The sequence below is a fragment of the Henningerozyma blattae genome, chromosome 1 (assembly GCF_000315915.1).
Source record: "Henningerozyma blattae CBS 6284 chromosome 1, complete genome".
Classification (NCBI taxonomy): Eukaryota; Fungi; Ascomycota; class Saccharomycetes; order Saccharomycetales; family Saccharomycetaceae; genus Henningerozyma; species Henningerozyma blattae.
The window spans coordinates 134858-150311 of record NC_020185.1 but is presented as its reverse complement, the minus strand read 5'-3'; the positions used below and the strand labels follow the sequence as shown (position 1 = coordinate 150311).

The following is a 15454-nucleotide window of genomic DNA, read 5'->3' as shown; positions in this document are numbered from 1 at the left end:
GCTTATTATATAGATTTACAGTTACCTACAAGGGACCCACTGTATGAACTAAGAAAATTTTAAAGGGCTTTTTCTTTATTTAAAGGATTAGCATTAATAAGTAATTATACAAATTATAAAACATTAGCTCAAGTGCTTTTGATATTATGGAAGATCCCCAATTCAATAACAATAGCCAGCATATGTTAATATCAAATCTCAATCCTCATAACCGGGCTGGTACCACCAGCAGATCAAGTACCAAAAGTATAACTTCTATGGATACTATCAATACTGGTATCGATGAAATTGATAATTTAGATATAGATTTAGATATTACCAATACTAATACACATATAAACACACATACAAATACACATATGCAGCCCGATGCAAATTCACATACAGATATTCACAATGATAGTAATACTAATAATAATCATAATAATAATAATGGAGAGGTAAATTCCACAATGCCGATGTATATGGAAGGGTTAGAATATATGCTGGATGATTGGGTAGCTAGTTCCCCAGTTGCTGCACAAACAAAGGATAATACTATTATGAATACTTCCTCTACTCCTCATACTAATACAATGAATGCTACTTCTCAAACAGCCAATACTCCTTCAAATATCGACAATATAGGGAATGGCCATTCAAATTTGGTTTCTCCCCAAAATGATGGGTTCAATAATTTCCTTAATGTTCTCTCATTTGATTCTTCAAAAGATAATACTACTACTGCTGCTGCTGCTGCTGCTGCTGCTAATAATAATAATAATAATAATAATAATAATAATAATAATAATAATAATAATAGTAGTAGTAGTAGTAGTAATAATAATAATAATGGAAACTCACTGGCTCACATCGATTCAAACCATTCTACTTCGATAAAAAATGAGTCCATAGAAGACTTACAAGTTTTGCATAATAATAGTAGTACTAATAATGATAATAATAACAATGATGCCACTGCAACTATACCAACTCCAAATTCGAATTTAAATTTAGGAAACACAACCCCAAATAATACCAACAACGGAAATACCAATAGCATTAATCCCATTTCATTTGGTAGAACTGATCCAATACACACAAAGTATATTAATCCTGTAGATTTTATGGAAAACATCAATAACCCGACTTTAATAAATCACAATTTACCGTATCAATTAAGTTTATCAGGGTTGCCAAAAATCTCAAGAGTGGAGAATCAAATAAAAATTAACTTAGAAATTTTCCCACCTTTACCAAGTAATTTAAATATGGTTTATTTACCTACCGATTCTATCGCAAAACAGAAATTATATTTAACAAAGGATATTGAACATTATTCTATTGAATTGCAAAAAAATTTGGTATATTTGAATTGTTTCCTTTTGTCAACATCAAACTATTCAAAATCAACGTTTGTCTGTCAAAGATGTTTAAAAAGAGAATTAAGGCGTGCTTCGAGAAGAAAATCGGGTCTATCTGATAACGTTCTTTGGTATAATAACTTAAATAGGAGAGCTATCATCTTCAATAATAAACAAATCCTACCGTTACATTCTAATCCAATCTCAACAAGTTTTCAATTAACTTCAAGAATTGTTTGCTATTCAAGACATCATGATTCACCTGATGGTTTTACACTTTTATTTGTTTTAACTGATTATAATGGTAATATATTAGCGAAACAAAAATCAACTCCTATTGTAATTATGGATAAAAAGCCTTCTTCTTATAATCATTCATCTCAAAATTCTAATATTACATCTAATATGGAAAATGGAATGTCGACAGATACAAGTACGATGTCAAACACCACTGCAAGCCATTACTCATATTCCAATACTAGCAATACAGAGTCAGGTACTGATGATACAATGCCAATTATAAGTTCTGTAAGTCAATTACAATTACAACATCAACTATTACAACAGCAGGGTAATAATATACAGAATACTAACGGAAATCCGCATCAACAGCAATTAAATTTACACCAACAACAATCTCAATCTCAAATAAATACTGGCAACTTTCCAATTAATCATCCTCACCATTCTCTATTATTTAAATCAGGTAAGATGATACCATCTCCTTCCTCCTTAAGTGAAGATGGGTTTGATTCTTCTTCAAGACAAAATAATTCCAACCTTCAGAATAACATTCAAAACAATAATAATAATACTGCTAATACAAACCATTTTAACAGATCTTTTCTGGAGAACAACAACAACAACAATAATAATAATAATAATAATAATAATAATAATAATAATAATAATAATAATAATAATAATAATAATAATAATAATAATAATAATAATAATAATAATAATAATAATAATAATAATAATAATAATAATAATAATAATAATAATAATAATAATAATAATAATAGCAATAGTGATTTAAATAATGGCAGAAATTCGATTAGCTCAAATACTTCTTCAAATTCAATATTTAATTTGAATTCCCCCTTACAATCAAATAATAACTTGCAATTGAAGCATGGTAATAATTTCAATTCGAACTCAAACTCACCTCTAACGAACTCGATGAATCACAACAATCCAAATTCTAATAATAATCTCACCACTGCGACAGGATTTGGAATAAACCCAGACCAGCCAGCGGTTCAAAGAGCTATTCCATCTCAAGGCCCAATTAATGGTGGGATTGAAGTAACTCTTCTAGGGTCTAAATTTAAACCAGGACTAGTTGTTAAATTCGGTAATAACATCGCCTTATCTACTCAATGTTGGAGTGAAACGACAATGGTTACTTATTTACCACCAACTACAATGGCAGGGCAAGTCTTCATCACCGTATTTGATGCATCAGTGAACACAGAAAATGAAATTCAATCTGGTAATAAAACTATTTTCACCTATATCGATGAAACTGATAGGCAATTAATTGAATTAGCATTGCAAATTGTTGGTTTAAAGATGAATGGTAAATTAGAAGATGCAAGAAATATTGCGAAGAGGATTGTTGGTACTGATGATAATACAACTAGTAATAATAATTCTCCAAGCAATGTATCACCTAATAATATTAGCAATAACGCAAACAATACCTATTCATATGCTGATGAGATTTTATTGGTTAATGTTATCAATTCATTGAGATCAAACTTTAACTTATCTATGTGTGACAAATTAGGTAGAACTATGTTACATCTGGCTTCTTTGAAAGGGTATGAATTATTAGTATCGACATTAATTAAAAATGGTGCTAGAGTTAATGATAAAGATTCATTTGGTTTCACTCCTTTACATTTTGCTTGTGTAAATGGTAATTTTAAAATCATCAAGATATTGTTGAGTTGTAATGCTGATTATTCAATAAAAGCACAGAATAATATCACTGCAAAAACTCTTTATATTTTGAACCATATAGACAACAAACAAGGTACTGCTAGAAACAACTATACTAATAACAGTAATGATACAGAAATGCAGGATCACAACAGTTTATCTACGTCACAAGTTTTAACTTTATTTGATAACATCGCTGGCTCCCATTCTGTTTTAAATAATAATAATAATATACAATACCTAGAAAACCGCAACCAATTTTTCCAAGACGAAATTATAGTGCCTATTGATAGAAAGGATTCAGAAACCAGTTTATTTGATACGGAATCCTTAGATAACAGTACTAATAATTTAAATTCTAATTTTGTCTCAATTAGTCGTTCAAGTGCAAATCAACCTTCATTTATTTTAAGTGATTCTGACTACCAAAGAAGTGATTATGAAGAAGATGGCGATGAAGATTTATTAACAGAAGATTCGTTGGCTGCATCAGCATTGGTTGATGGAATTGTGGATAAGAATAACAAACATCATAACTTAATTTTAAATAATCAAGAAAGTATGAATTCTACTAATATAACGAAAACATTTAATCCTGAAGAATCTACTATTAACAATCAAAACCAGCCCGAAAATACAGCTCATAAGATGGTTTCTAAAGGAGGGATGTTAAACATTCAACGTAACAATTCTGTTATTATCAATAATGGTGATACTTCTACTATTTGTGAAGAAAGTTCTACAAATATTAACGGTAGTAAAAGCAAAAACAACACTAATGGTTCTACATCTAATGTTAATGAAAGTGATACTAGTAATAATAATAATAATTCTTTATGGAACAGAGTTTTAAATAAATTTAATGATGATTTTGATTTACCAAGATATGATGAACTCTTTCCCTCTAATTTTCAAAATCCTATGGATAAGTTTAAGGAATTGACAATTGGTACCGACCATGAGAGTTCCTCAACAAATTTGAATGTTACAGGAAATTCTAACACAGAAGATTCTTCTATTGGGTCATCAGAAGATGAAGATGAAGCTATACAAATGAAATTAAATAGATTTTTCCAGCAAAGGCAAAATTTTGAAAATGACAAAATGCTATTATTCTTTTGGTTACCATTGATGATTATATTAATGTGTTGGTACGCTATCTTTAAATTTGGACCAGATAATGATTTTGTTCATAAGATAAGTAACATTGTGCCAAAATATTTAAGAATTGGATCTGCAAAGGTAATTTTTGGTAATGAAAGAATGAAAGCCGCTTTAAGAGAGCAACTTTCGAATTTCCAAAATGCAAGACCTATTAACGAAGACCTGCTCATTTAATAGAATAAAAGTTTAAATACGCATATTCACTAACTCAATTCAAATCTATAATATTAATTGTCATCTTTATATATTGCTGTAATAACCATCCTTCAAAGTATCTATATATTAAATAATGTAATATTTTTATACATTATCTATAAAGTTTTGTAGAATTATCAGTAAAATTCGGGAATATGGGTGGCTATTGAAAATTAAAAGCCTGATGAGATGTATACGTTTATGAGTAATATGAAAATGATAAACAGTCTCAGAAAGAAAGAACAAGAATTTAATGGAACGAATAATAAAAAGGAGTTGGGAAAAACTAATACTAAATAGCAATATAAATGAGACCAATTGAATGTACAACAGTATTTAAAAGGTTTAAAACCACTTCCCCTGTGTTGAAAACTCAACGTTTTCATAGAAGACAACAAAACACACCAAATAAGATAAATGGAGACAAGATTTCCAACAAACAAACTAAAACACCGCTATTTCTCAGACCTTTGTTTCTTGTAACTACTTTAAGTATTTTAGTTGTCGGAAGTACATTTGTTAATATCAGCTACCAAAAGAACCCACCTAAACCTTACTTCGATGAATATGAATATACAGAATTGAAAAATAAGTTACAAATATCTGAAAATAAGAAATGATTTAACAAAGAAAAGTTGAACTTTTTATCCTTTTCTAAAGAAGAATATTGTAAATCATATATATTAAACACTGTATACTAGTCTAAAAAATTGCTGCACTAGAATATTTTAATTTTAGTTGAGCCAAATGACATAATAAAAACACTTAGAAGGATTAGTAAAAGAAACTTTGTCAAGATAATAGTATGTTCTGTGTAGGTCACGTGTAAATATGTAGTGTACTTCAACATCTACCCTTTTCCGGTCAGGTTAACGGCAGTTCTCATTTATATAGATATATTGATATAATTCAATGTATAGAATGGCTTTATATGCTCGCATTAATACGTTGTTAATGTGAAAATCGATATTTTTCTTAAATATTTGGAAAATTTCTTAACAATTACAAGCTTTTGTTTTCGGATTGTTGGAAAAAGCCAAGACTGAAAAAACTAAGTTGAGTATGAAATTAAACTGTATATTTAGGAAGTTGTTTTTAAAACCATTACAAATTCAAACATTAGATTAGTAGCTTTTAGACCATCCAAAACGGATAGGGCTGTTTCTTTTTAGAGTGCATCTTTCAATACCACAGAAATGGATAAATCCAATAATTCGTGGGCTAAAAGCATTCCTTGCAGAAATGTGACTATCTATGGCCATTGTAAGAAACAAGTGGATGGCTGTCCCTTTAGTCATGAAGTCCCAAATACTGTAGTTAATAATGAAGGATCTACTACTACAACAAGTAATTCAATTTCTGATACGGTGTCTGGGGCTATTGCCCACAGTGACCTGGGATCAACGAATATTTCGGCAAATCTCCCATCTTTGCCTAGTTCTGCGTTATCTTCAACTGGTATGAACGCAGCCTCTAGTACCAACTCAGTACCTGCTTCTATACTAAACACTCCAACTTCTAGTTCTACCATTACAGGAACTACTTCTTCAAGTGCTATGAATAATTCCATAAACCCTACTGCATCTTCAACGACAAACAATGTCCCAAGGTTCGATGCTAGAGCTTCTGCAAGTTTTACACCAATGGCTATGTCAATGTCTGCTTCTAGAAGTTCAGAAAATGCAGTTGTCCCAGGTGGAATACCACCTTCTTTGACTGCTAGCTTGTCTGCAGCAAGTCCAGCAGCTACAAATATATCAGTAGCTAGTCCTGCAGCAGGTGCAAGTCCTACACCAGTATCATTAGGAATGACTCCTTTTGAATATGATTATCCACATCCAGCTCAAAATGCAATGGGTAGTATACTACAACATCATTTGTATGCACCTGATCCACCTCCACATTTACAATTGGCATTGAGCCCGCATGAAGATACTCCGGCAACTTTATTTATTCCCAATGCTTTAAGAGAACAACTACTACAAAGAAATACAGCTGCAATCCAAACTTGGCCTTCTGGAGGTGCACTGCCAGATGTTGTACGAGATTATTATGGTCTAGTTCCTTTAGATTTTCATAGAAATGATGGATTATTGAAAAATCGTTATTTTGACCATAAAAATTCGTTGTATAAAGTTTTTAGTAATAAAGACGGTAAAGTCTATGTTTTACGTCGAATTCATTCCCTTGATGAAAAAAACAAAAATATCAATATCGACATCGTTAATTTAAGATCTATTTTTACTAAATGGAATAAGCTTGATAATATTAACCTTATTCGACTGAATGATATCTTTACTACGACAAGCTTTGGGGATGTTTCTCTTTGTAGTGTAATGGAATATTATCCTTCAGCATTATCAATATTTGAAAAACATTTTATACATTTTCCCCTTGTACCATTAACTATGAAATATATTTGGGGTTATTTGGTACAATTGGTTAATGTATTAAGAGAAATTCACACACACGGGTTATTTGCTGGAGATGATTTAGATTGGAATAAAATAATTGTAACAGGAGACCCGGGTAGAATTAAGCTAAATGTAAATATATCTAAATTTATACTCAATGAAAATTTAAATTTTAAGAAATTCACGAAGGAAGAAGTTTTAAAAGAACAAAATTTAGATTTCCAAAGATTAGGTGAATTATGTTTACAGTTAGCAAAGAAAGTCCAACCATCTGCAACAAATGGCAGTACGCTATCTGCGCTGAACAATCAAACTAATTCTACCACGTCATTAAATTTAGAGAATAAATCTGCTATGAATACATCTACTAATTTGAACGAAAGTATTTCATCTTCTCTTCATTTTACAAATAATTCTAATGGAACAAAAAATGAGGGGTTAGATGACGATAAAAAAATTGATGGGACTACTATATTTAATGAGAAGGGAGAATTTCAAAATCTAAATATCAGTCCTGAAATAGAATCTGAAATCCAAAATTTAAATAATGTAGACAATCAATTTAAATTGGTATTACGTTATTTATTTCGAGACTCTAGTATTAAAGAAGAATCACAAGAAAAGAGACAAAAAAAATTTCAAGAATTTTCTAATCTGTTCTATGATAAAATATTTGAATATTTGAATGTTAGCCAAAAACATATCGAATATATAGAAAACATCTTGGCGAAGGAATTAGAAAATGCCAGACTATTCAGATTAATCTGCAAATTGAACTGCATATTTGGTCGATTAGAATCTCGAATTGATATCAACTGGTCGGAAAGTGGAGAGAAATTTCCAATAATTTTATTTTATGATTATGTCTTTCACCAAGTTAATAATACAGGCAAGAGTGTAATGGATTTGACACATGTCATACGATGCTTAAATAAACTAGATGCAGGTGTCAAGGAGAAAATTATGCTAGTGACACCTGATGAAATGAATTGTATTATTATTAGTTATAAAGAATTAAAAAATTTAATTGACATGACGTTTAGATCTATGATATGACGAGGTTAGTAGTAACAATCAAGCTTGCAACTCAGACTTATCCAACAAGAAACCATGAGCTATGCATTTAATTCAACCTTTATATAAGATCAAAAAAGAATCAAAAATATATATAAAATTTAATAAAAACTAAAAATTTAATAAAAATCAATAAAAAAACATATATAAAATATCCTCGTTTAAAAATAGAAGCGGGTTCTATCTTACTATTTATGGACTCAAGCATGTAAACCAATCACGCCACATTATGTTGCCTAATGGTATTTGGACTACACAGGACTCTTTTCCACATTGAACAGAATGAAACATCTCCTATATATATGTTTTTAGCAAGACATTATCTAATAGCGTATACGTTACAAAGGAATCCTCTGGCACAAAACAAAGACTCATCACCGACTACTATTCTAAGACTTCTAAAACCTGCTATTAATCAGTGCCTGTAATTGGTGACATGTCACCAATAATAAATATATTTTGCCTCAAGAATTTTTCAGAGAAAAAAATAGTCCCCGTCTGCCCCAATCAGGAAATATTCCTATTTTGAGTATACAAACCGAGATTTGGCTAAATCTGTTATTTTTTCTTTGAATTTCTGTCGGAACATTTTGGGAAATATAAATAATTCTTCCCAGAAATCGAGGCTACCGGAAAAATTAATTGAGAATGTTTACCAAAAGAGTCTCAACAGAAAAACAAAATAAGATTCAAATGTTGTAGGCACAACATATAGCAAAAAATGTTAATTGTATTTGTCAAAGTTTGTTTTACTACTAAGGTTGTACCACCCAGTTCTAGGCATTCTGGGAATAGATGTTCCTCTTTCATCGTTTCCAGGAGAATTATAATGGTGGTGATGAAATAATGTACAACGACAAATGGCAAACAATAGTCTGTAGAAGAGATGTCGTAGAAAATATGCAGATTGTGCTTGGAAATCCTAGAAAGGTCCCTAAGGAATGGTTCAGAATGGCTAACAATCACCTCAAGGCCTATGAAAGCCCTGTAGCAATGAAAATAGTTGACAAACTCTTCTAGGCAGAACTTTAAACAAATACACCGTAGGGATATCTAAAATTCTACTACTCCCAAGAATATATAAATTTCGAAATCTTTTAGTACATACGCTGTTTATTTCGGTCCACTATTTCATCGTACTTCACTTCTCTTGTGTGTTTATCATTACCAAATTATTTTTTTGTAACTTTGATCGATAATAGTTCGGATAGATTATTTATGGACTCAAGCAAGCCAGTAAGGGTCTGTGCGGGTGCATACATTCCTGTGAACGTTTTTCGTAAATATACTGATAGAGCTTACTTGTAATGAAGTCATTTATTTTTCTTTTGTATTTTCTTTTTGCGCTTGTTTTATTTCCACTATTTCATCTATATCTTTTACAGTTTCTTAACGTTAATTAGACACGCTTAAGAAATCATTCTAAAAGTGAAATGTTTTTGCAGATCGTTCACCATTTCTACTAGAGATCTGGGTGCTGCAAAGTGACTTCGTTGCTCAAGAAGCAATCAACTGAAAAAAAAAATAAAACAGTCCTGTTACGGTAGAAACACTTTGATGTTGATAACATTCAATGGATACAGGGGGGAGTTTTATTCTGCATGCATGTATTATTTTTAATATATTGAATATTCCCATATATCCGGCCATTTGTGTTTTATTTTCCATTTTTGTATCTATTTGCCAAGTACTTTCTTTGTTGATTAATTTTACCTTATAGTATTTTTTTTCTTTATAGTTTTTTAATTCAACTATACTTAATTTCTATGCGTTTTTGAATTCTATTTTAGCAGACTTAACTTTTTTTCCTTCTAACTTTTTTGTTTTTCCTTTGAAGTCAGTCTGAAGTTTTATATTTTCCAATATTTTACCTTTTCACTTCTACTTAAAGTATTATTTAAAATTCATCCCATACTTTTTATCTTTCAAGGAGAATCTCTAGTGCAACAAACTTACAATATTCAACATCATCTTTTTTTTATTATTAAAATCTTTTTGTTTTTTCTTTTACATTTTCATTTCCATTTGTAATTTATTAATCGATTTTTTATTTCCCATATTGTAATTTTATTATCCACTAATAATTTATCGTTGCTTATTTCACTAGTTCAAAATAAGTGCTATCTATTTATACCATACAATCTATAATTCATTCATTTACCATTTCTTTTTTTCATTCACCTATTTTTTGCATTTGTAATAATTTTACCCTTTTAATTTAATTATTGTTACAAAATATTTAATCATACACTGTAATATAGAAAAAAAAATTACTCAAAGTTTAGTATTGTTCCATAACTATAATAATGTCTGAATTTTATAAATTAATTGCCGTTGATACTGATAAAAAACCTTACCCATTTTCTCAATTGAAGGGAAAAGTTGTATTAATTGTTAATGTGTACCTTCATTTTGGTTACATGCCACAATATAAAGAACTAGAAATATTATATGAAAAATATAAAGACAGAGGTTTTGTTATCTTAGCTTTCCCATGTGCTCAATTTGAACATGAAGCAAGAGATAGTCCGGATGAAATTCAAGAAGATATTAAACAATTAGAATTTGTAACGAAATTTCCTATAATGAACGAGGTCAACGTTAATGGTCCAGATACAAATCCAGTGTATAAATATCTGAAATCTAAAGTAACAGATTCTTTGGGATTAAGAAATATTAAATGGAATTTTGCAAAATTTCTGATCGACAGGGATGGTAACGTTGTTAATCGTTACTCCTCACTGGTGAAACCTTCATCCTTGGAAAATATCATTGAACGTTTATTAGATAAAAATGAAACCTGGCATGTCGTTTAAAACGAACTCATATATTTATTCTTCTGAATATTATATCAATTTTAATCATTATTACTCGAGAAGCACTAATTCTTATACGAGATATTTTAAAAACAGATACCGATGGGTGATTAAATAAAATCGATATTATTATAATTCTTCTTTTATTTAAACTCATACGGAGTAACTAATTAAACAACTAACGTATATATAATATTCCATATGACCTCCATACTCTTTTCATTTCTCCCTTAGATACATTTATAACACATAATTTAATACATATTTACTATTTTCTTACATTGTCTTTTTTTTATTATATTTTAGTTTATTCTTTAAAAATGATAGATACATTGAATTAAAATATTATTGGAACATTGACTTAAACTTTAATAATCCTAGCTTCTAAATATATTTTTCAACTATTACTCTTTGGAATAATTTTAGCTTTATATTATTTATGTGATAGCCTGTATAACTTCATCTTTTGCATAAACAAAGCTAAGAAATTGAGATAATATATTAGAACATAGCATTTATAAATTGGACATTTGTAGATAATTCCTTGTTTTTAAGTTTTTGTGTATTCTATCTTCATTGAATACCGTTTTGGAATATTATTTATTTAGACAAGAAAATGCACAGAGAGAAATGTAGTTAAAGTTACAAAATTATGCGTTTTTTGCTTGCCTAGTTGAATACTTTTAGTAAATTTATAAGATATAGCCAAGTAGCGTTTAGACTTTTACTGTCAACTAATAATATCTTCAGCTTTGATACAAAATATAAAAAGAGCGATATGTATGTATATATATTAATATAAATGGGGGATTTTATTAGATGTACAGAAATAGGTAATATAGAATGTACATATGCTTAGTAATATGTTTAAATCTTGTCCATAATAGATTGTTAAAAAATCAATGTCATTATATATATTAAAAATATCGTAAACTAGTTTAAGCTTCTTGTAGGTTATATTTAGTATTGTAGTCTTAATCACAGATAATTCAGGCGCCCTCTTTTAGAAATCATATCAAAATTGGCCAATTATTGAGTAAGATATTTGGGAGAGTAATAAAGCACATAATATACTTATAGCATTGTAATGGTATGCCTTCCTATTGTAGTAGCATTATCTTGTGAATGACTTTGTAACTTGTAGTTAGAAATAATTTAAAGGAATTATGGAACAGCAGTTTAAATCTAATATGTCAAAGACGTTATTTTAATTTTCCAAAATATTGCTTGAAGTGGTTCAGTGAAGTTCTTGCGGTTTATGCCAAGTTCTCTAAATTTCGTCTATCAATATTTTCTATCTATATTTTTTTTATATTGCATAAAGAATAAGAATGTACAACAATTTCCAATAAAGCACAAAATATCTCACATTAATGTCGGGTATTATTTAATCGTTGTTGGAAATTTTACTATGTTATAACGGCAAAGAAATACGATGATTATAATATCTTTTTACTGGTTATCATATGCTAAATATGATGATTATGTTAAAATATTGCACCTTTCCTAATAGTTGAGCTTAAAAAAAATCTAGAATTAACCAAGAACCGTTTTAAAAATAAGGCTGGGTGTCAACTAGTATTTAAATAAAGAAAGATAGCGTAAAGTCCAAGCTTGAGCCATAAGTATATTGGACTTGGTATGCACCTACTATGGATAATTATTTCATCCTTAAAATTCTGATTTCAAGATGCTCATATGGTTTTTCTAAAAAACTAATGGCTCCTTGTAAAAAGTTATAATCTTCAAAATAAAATTTATTAAAGATATATTGGTTTGGCCAACAATAGCTCATTATTCTTAACAAATTGGATAGTCTGAGATATATTTTTTGCGTTAATAAGGTATGTATTACTTTTTGTTAACCAATTAGCCATTGTATATCCTCTCTTTTTTTCTGAAAAATATACATAATATTTTCTTTCATTAGAGTATATTAATGTATTAGGTTTCTAGTAAACTAGCTCCTAGTCAAAATTTTTACTCTACATGGTAAATCAATAATCTTATAATAATTGATGAGAAAGCATCTTTCAAAAAATCAAAATTACCAAAATTTAAAAAAGTCAAAAAAACTAAAAACTGAAAACACCGAAATTGTGAACTAAATTTAAAAATAGAAAAAAAAATCAAGAATCCTTGTTAAGAACATTTTTGATAATCTAAATGAATATGATTAACGAATACGCAATTGTAATCTTGTATATAGAAATCTGTCGTGATTATAAACCGATCAAGAAGCGTAAAAATATCTCTTAGAAATATTTCTTACTGTTCTTATCAGATATTGGAAAGATTATTGCTTTATACTGGCTGTTTGAATTATTATTAATTTTGTTTTTCAATATAACTTAGTACATATATTTACTGCAGTCCCAACTGACTGCCAAGTGCGCGCCTTATAAAATATAAGCTTAGTTTATTATAGTAATATTCTTAGATAATAACCTAAATGATCTATCAATAGAGTATATAATATAATAAGCATAGGTATGGATCTGTTAATGGTCTAAATGATAAAATTCATTTATAGCCATTTAATTAAACATGGAGAAGAAATTAAGTATCTGGCTAATATATAATTCGATGAAATACAGGCAACAACATTAATCTATTATGATAAAGTATGAGGGGTAATAGAGTTCCAGCGCATTCGCAAAAAAGAAGGTAATAGTTAAAGGTGAGTCCCAATGACATCTAGATAGAGTCCAAAGGTAAAGTAAACTAAATGAAAATTGGTCTTTTTAGAGTAGCAACTTCGAAGTCTCGTGTACAAACAAATCCCTTTTCAAAACCTGCCTCTTCTGGTCTATCCTTATATACCATATTTCTATCAAATTCTTTGAAACTTAGCTTTGATTCATAGTACCCTACCAAGTTATGTGGCACAAAACATTCAGCAATCAAAGTTTCGCAATTTAAAAAATAGTTTAAATGTAACAAGGTTTGATTAAACCCTAAGATGCCATAGCCTTTACCAAAAGAGGTGTATGATGTTAATTCGAATGCCTTATCCTCCTCTTTAACTTGTTCGTGCTTAAAAGGTTTAAATCCAATGGTTGACAATACTGTATTCAAAGGGATTTCTATATCTAGTGGTGAACCAAAGTTCATAAGGTAATAATTTGTACTATATGAAATACAATTTTCAGCCACAGGGTTTTTGGGAATTTGAATTTTTTCGAATGAAGCATTAACTTCTGGACGATTGAAAAATTCATCTGTAACTAATAGATACAAAACAGATTTGTCCTGATTTTTGTTGAACCCCAAATCTCTGAAGAAAACGTCAGGTCCCTTTATTCTAGTGTTCAAAATCAAGTTATATTTATTAGCTTGCATATAGCCATTATTGATTATGGTAGTTAGACTTGAGATAGTCTTCGGAGTAGCGTTTTTTAAATATTGAATGGGTAGGACAATAATAGAATTAGCATTAGTTTGAGTCATTTTGTGTTAGTTTTGTGCGGTGTTGATACTTATTACATAATGATCCAAGAATGCAGACATTCAATCAGTGGCCTTTATATACTCTTTCAAAGTTTGCTGAATGTATCTCAAACTTGCAAGCTGATACTAATTTTTACAATGTTCATACCTTATGTTCTAGTTGCTTCGATGAATATTGTCTTTGTGAAGTGGTTCATCACTTACTGTGGAGCATCATTTACTGTGGCTATAATTTCATAAAAAAAATTGTATAGGTAAACTGTCATAAAATTTGGACCTGGCGTGTTTCCTTTTTCCAGTTTCTTCGATGGCCATTGCCCAATCGGGACAAATTTTTCATTTTGACTGAGATTCAAGCTTGTAACGGGATCTCTGAATGGGGAAATGCCGTTCCAACTCCGTGCTTTGTGAGGGCAAAACCAGGGTAACTCGATGACTATGCTTTATAAACAGCTGAGGTTATAATAGAGGCAATATGCAGTTTAGCCTAATTATTTGATCTATACGAATAACATAAAAGAATATATTTTATATTAAAAGCCTGCACACATGTGCAAGGGAATCTCTCTACAGTAATAGGGATTTATTGTTTTTGCTATTTGGTATAGAATTCTTGGTACAGATGCTTATGAATGTGTGAGTTGGAACAAATATCTAGGTCATACTTATCCTAAATCTTATATTAAACATCAGGAAATGATTTAGACCAGTCATTGGACAGTTCAAACCATTTTACCCCTTGTTTAGTATTTTAGTTAAGTTGTTGTAGAATAATTTTTATATTTATTAGCCATAGAAAAATGTCGTTACCTTTTTAGTAAAGGGAACATATATGATACACAATAACTACAATGAGCAGCTGAAATTGCAGGGATATTTACGTGGTAATTTATACTTCAAGAAATAAATAGATATTTCATTGACGCATTGATTGCCTGATACAAAAATAGAATCTATCCCTTCCTAATGCGCTCTTAATATTGCTATCTTGGTATTTTTAGATCTGTGGCCACGTATACTTAATGCATATTACGTGGTTACTCATATT

General features: G+C 29.7%; 4 protein-coding genes across 4 annotated transcripts; 3 read left to right on the top strand and 1 right to left on the bottom strand.

The window, feature by feature from the left end:
• Positions 1-146: 146 nt before the first annotated feature.
• On the top strand, positions 147-4631 carry TBLA0A00680 (uncharacterized protein; the record flags this gene model as incomplete). The annotated part of the gene is made up of 1 exon (XM_004177341.1): positions 147-4631. One exon carries the CDS (start codon positions 147-149, stop codon positions 4629-4631), a length of 4485 nt encoding a protein of 1494 aa, XP_004177389.1.
• Positions 4632-5848: 1217 nt separating this feature from the next.
• Positions 5849-8122, top strand: PAN3 (PAN-complex poly(A)-binding subunit PAN3; the record flags this gene model as incomplete). Its single annotated transcript, XM_004177340.1, has 1 exon — positions 5849-8122. One exon carries the CDS (start codon positions 5849-5851, stop codon positions 8120-8122), a length of 2274 nt encoding a protein of 757 aa, XP_004177388.1.
• A 2324-nt stretch (positions 8123-10446) lies between these two features.
• TBLA0A00660 (glutathione peroxidase) lies at positions 10447-10956 on the top strand (the record flags this gene model as incomplete). The annotated part of the gene is made up of 1 exon (XM_004177339.1): positions 10447-10956. The coding sequence occupies one exon, from the start codon at positions 10447-10449 to the stop codon at positions 10954-10956; it is 510 nt and encodes a 169-aa protein (XP_004177387.1).
• Positions 10957-13680: 2724 nt separating this feature from the next.
• Positions 13681-14406, bottom strand: TBLA0A00650 (uncharacterized protein; the record flags this gene model as incomplete). Its single annotated transcript, XM_004177338.1, has 1 exon — positions 13681-14406. The coding sequence occupies one exon, from the start codon at positions 14404-14406 to the stop codon at positions 13681-13683; it is 726 nt and encodes a 241-aa protein (XP_004177386.1).
• Positions 14407-15454: the final 1048 nt, after the last annotated feature.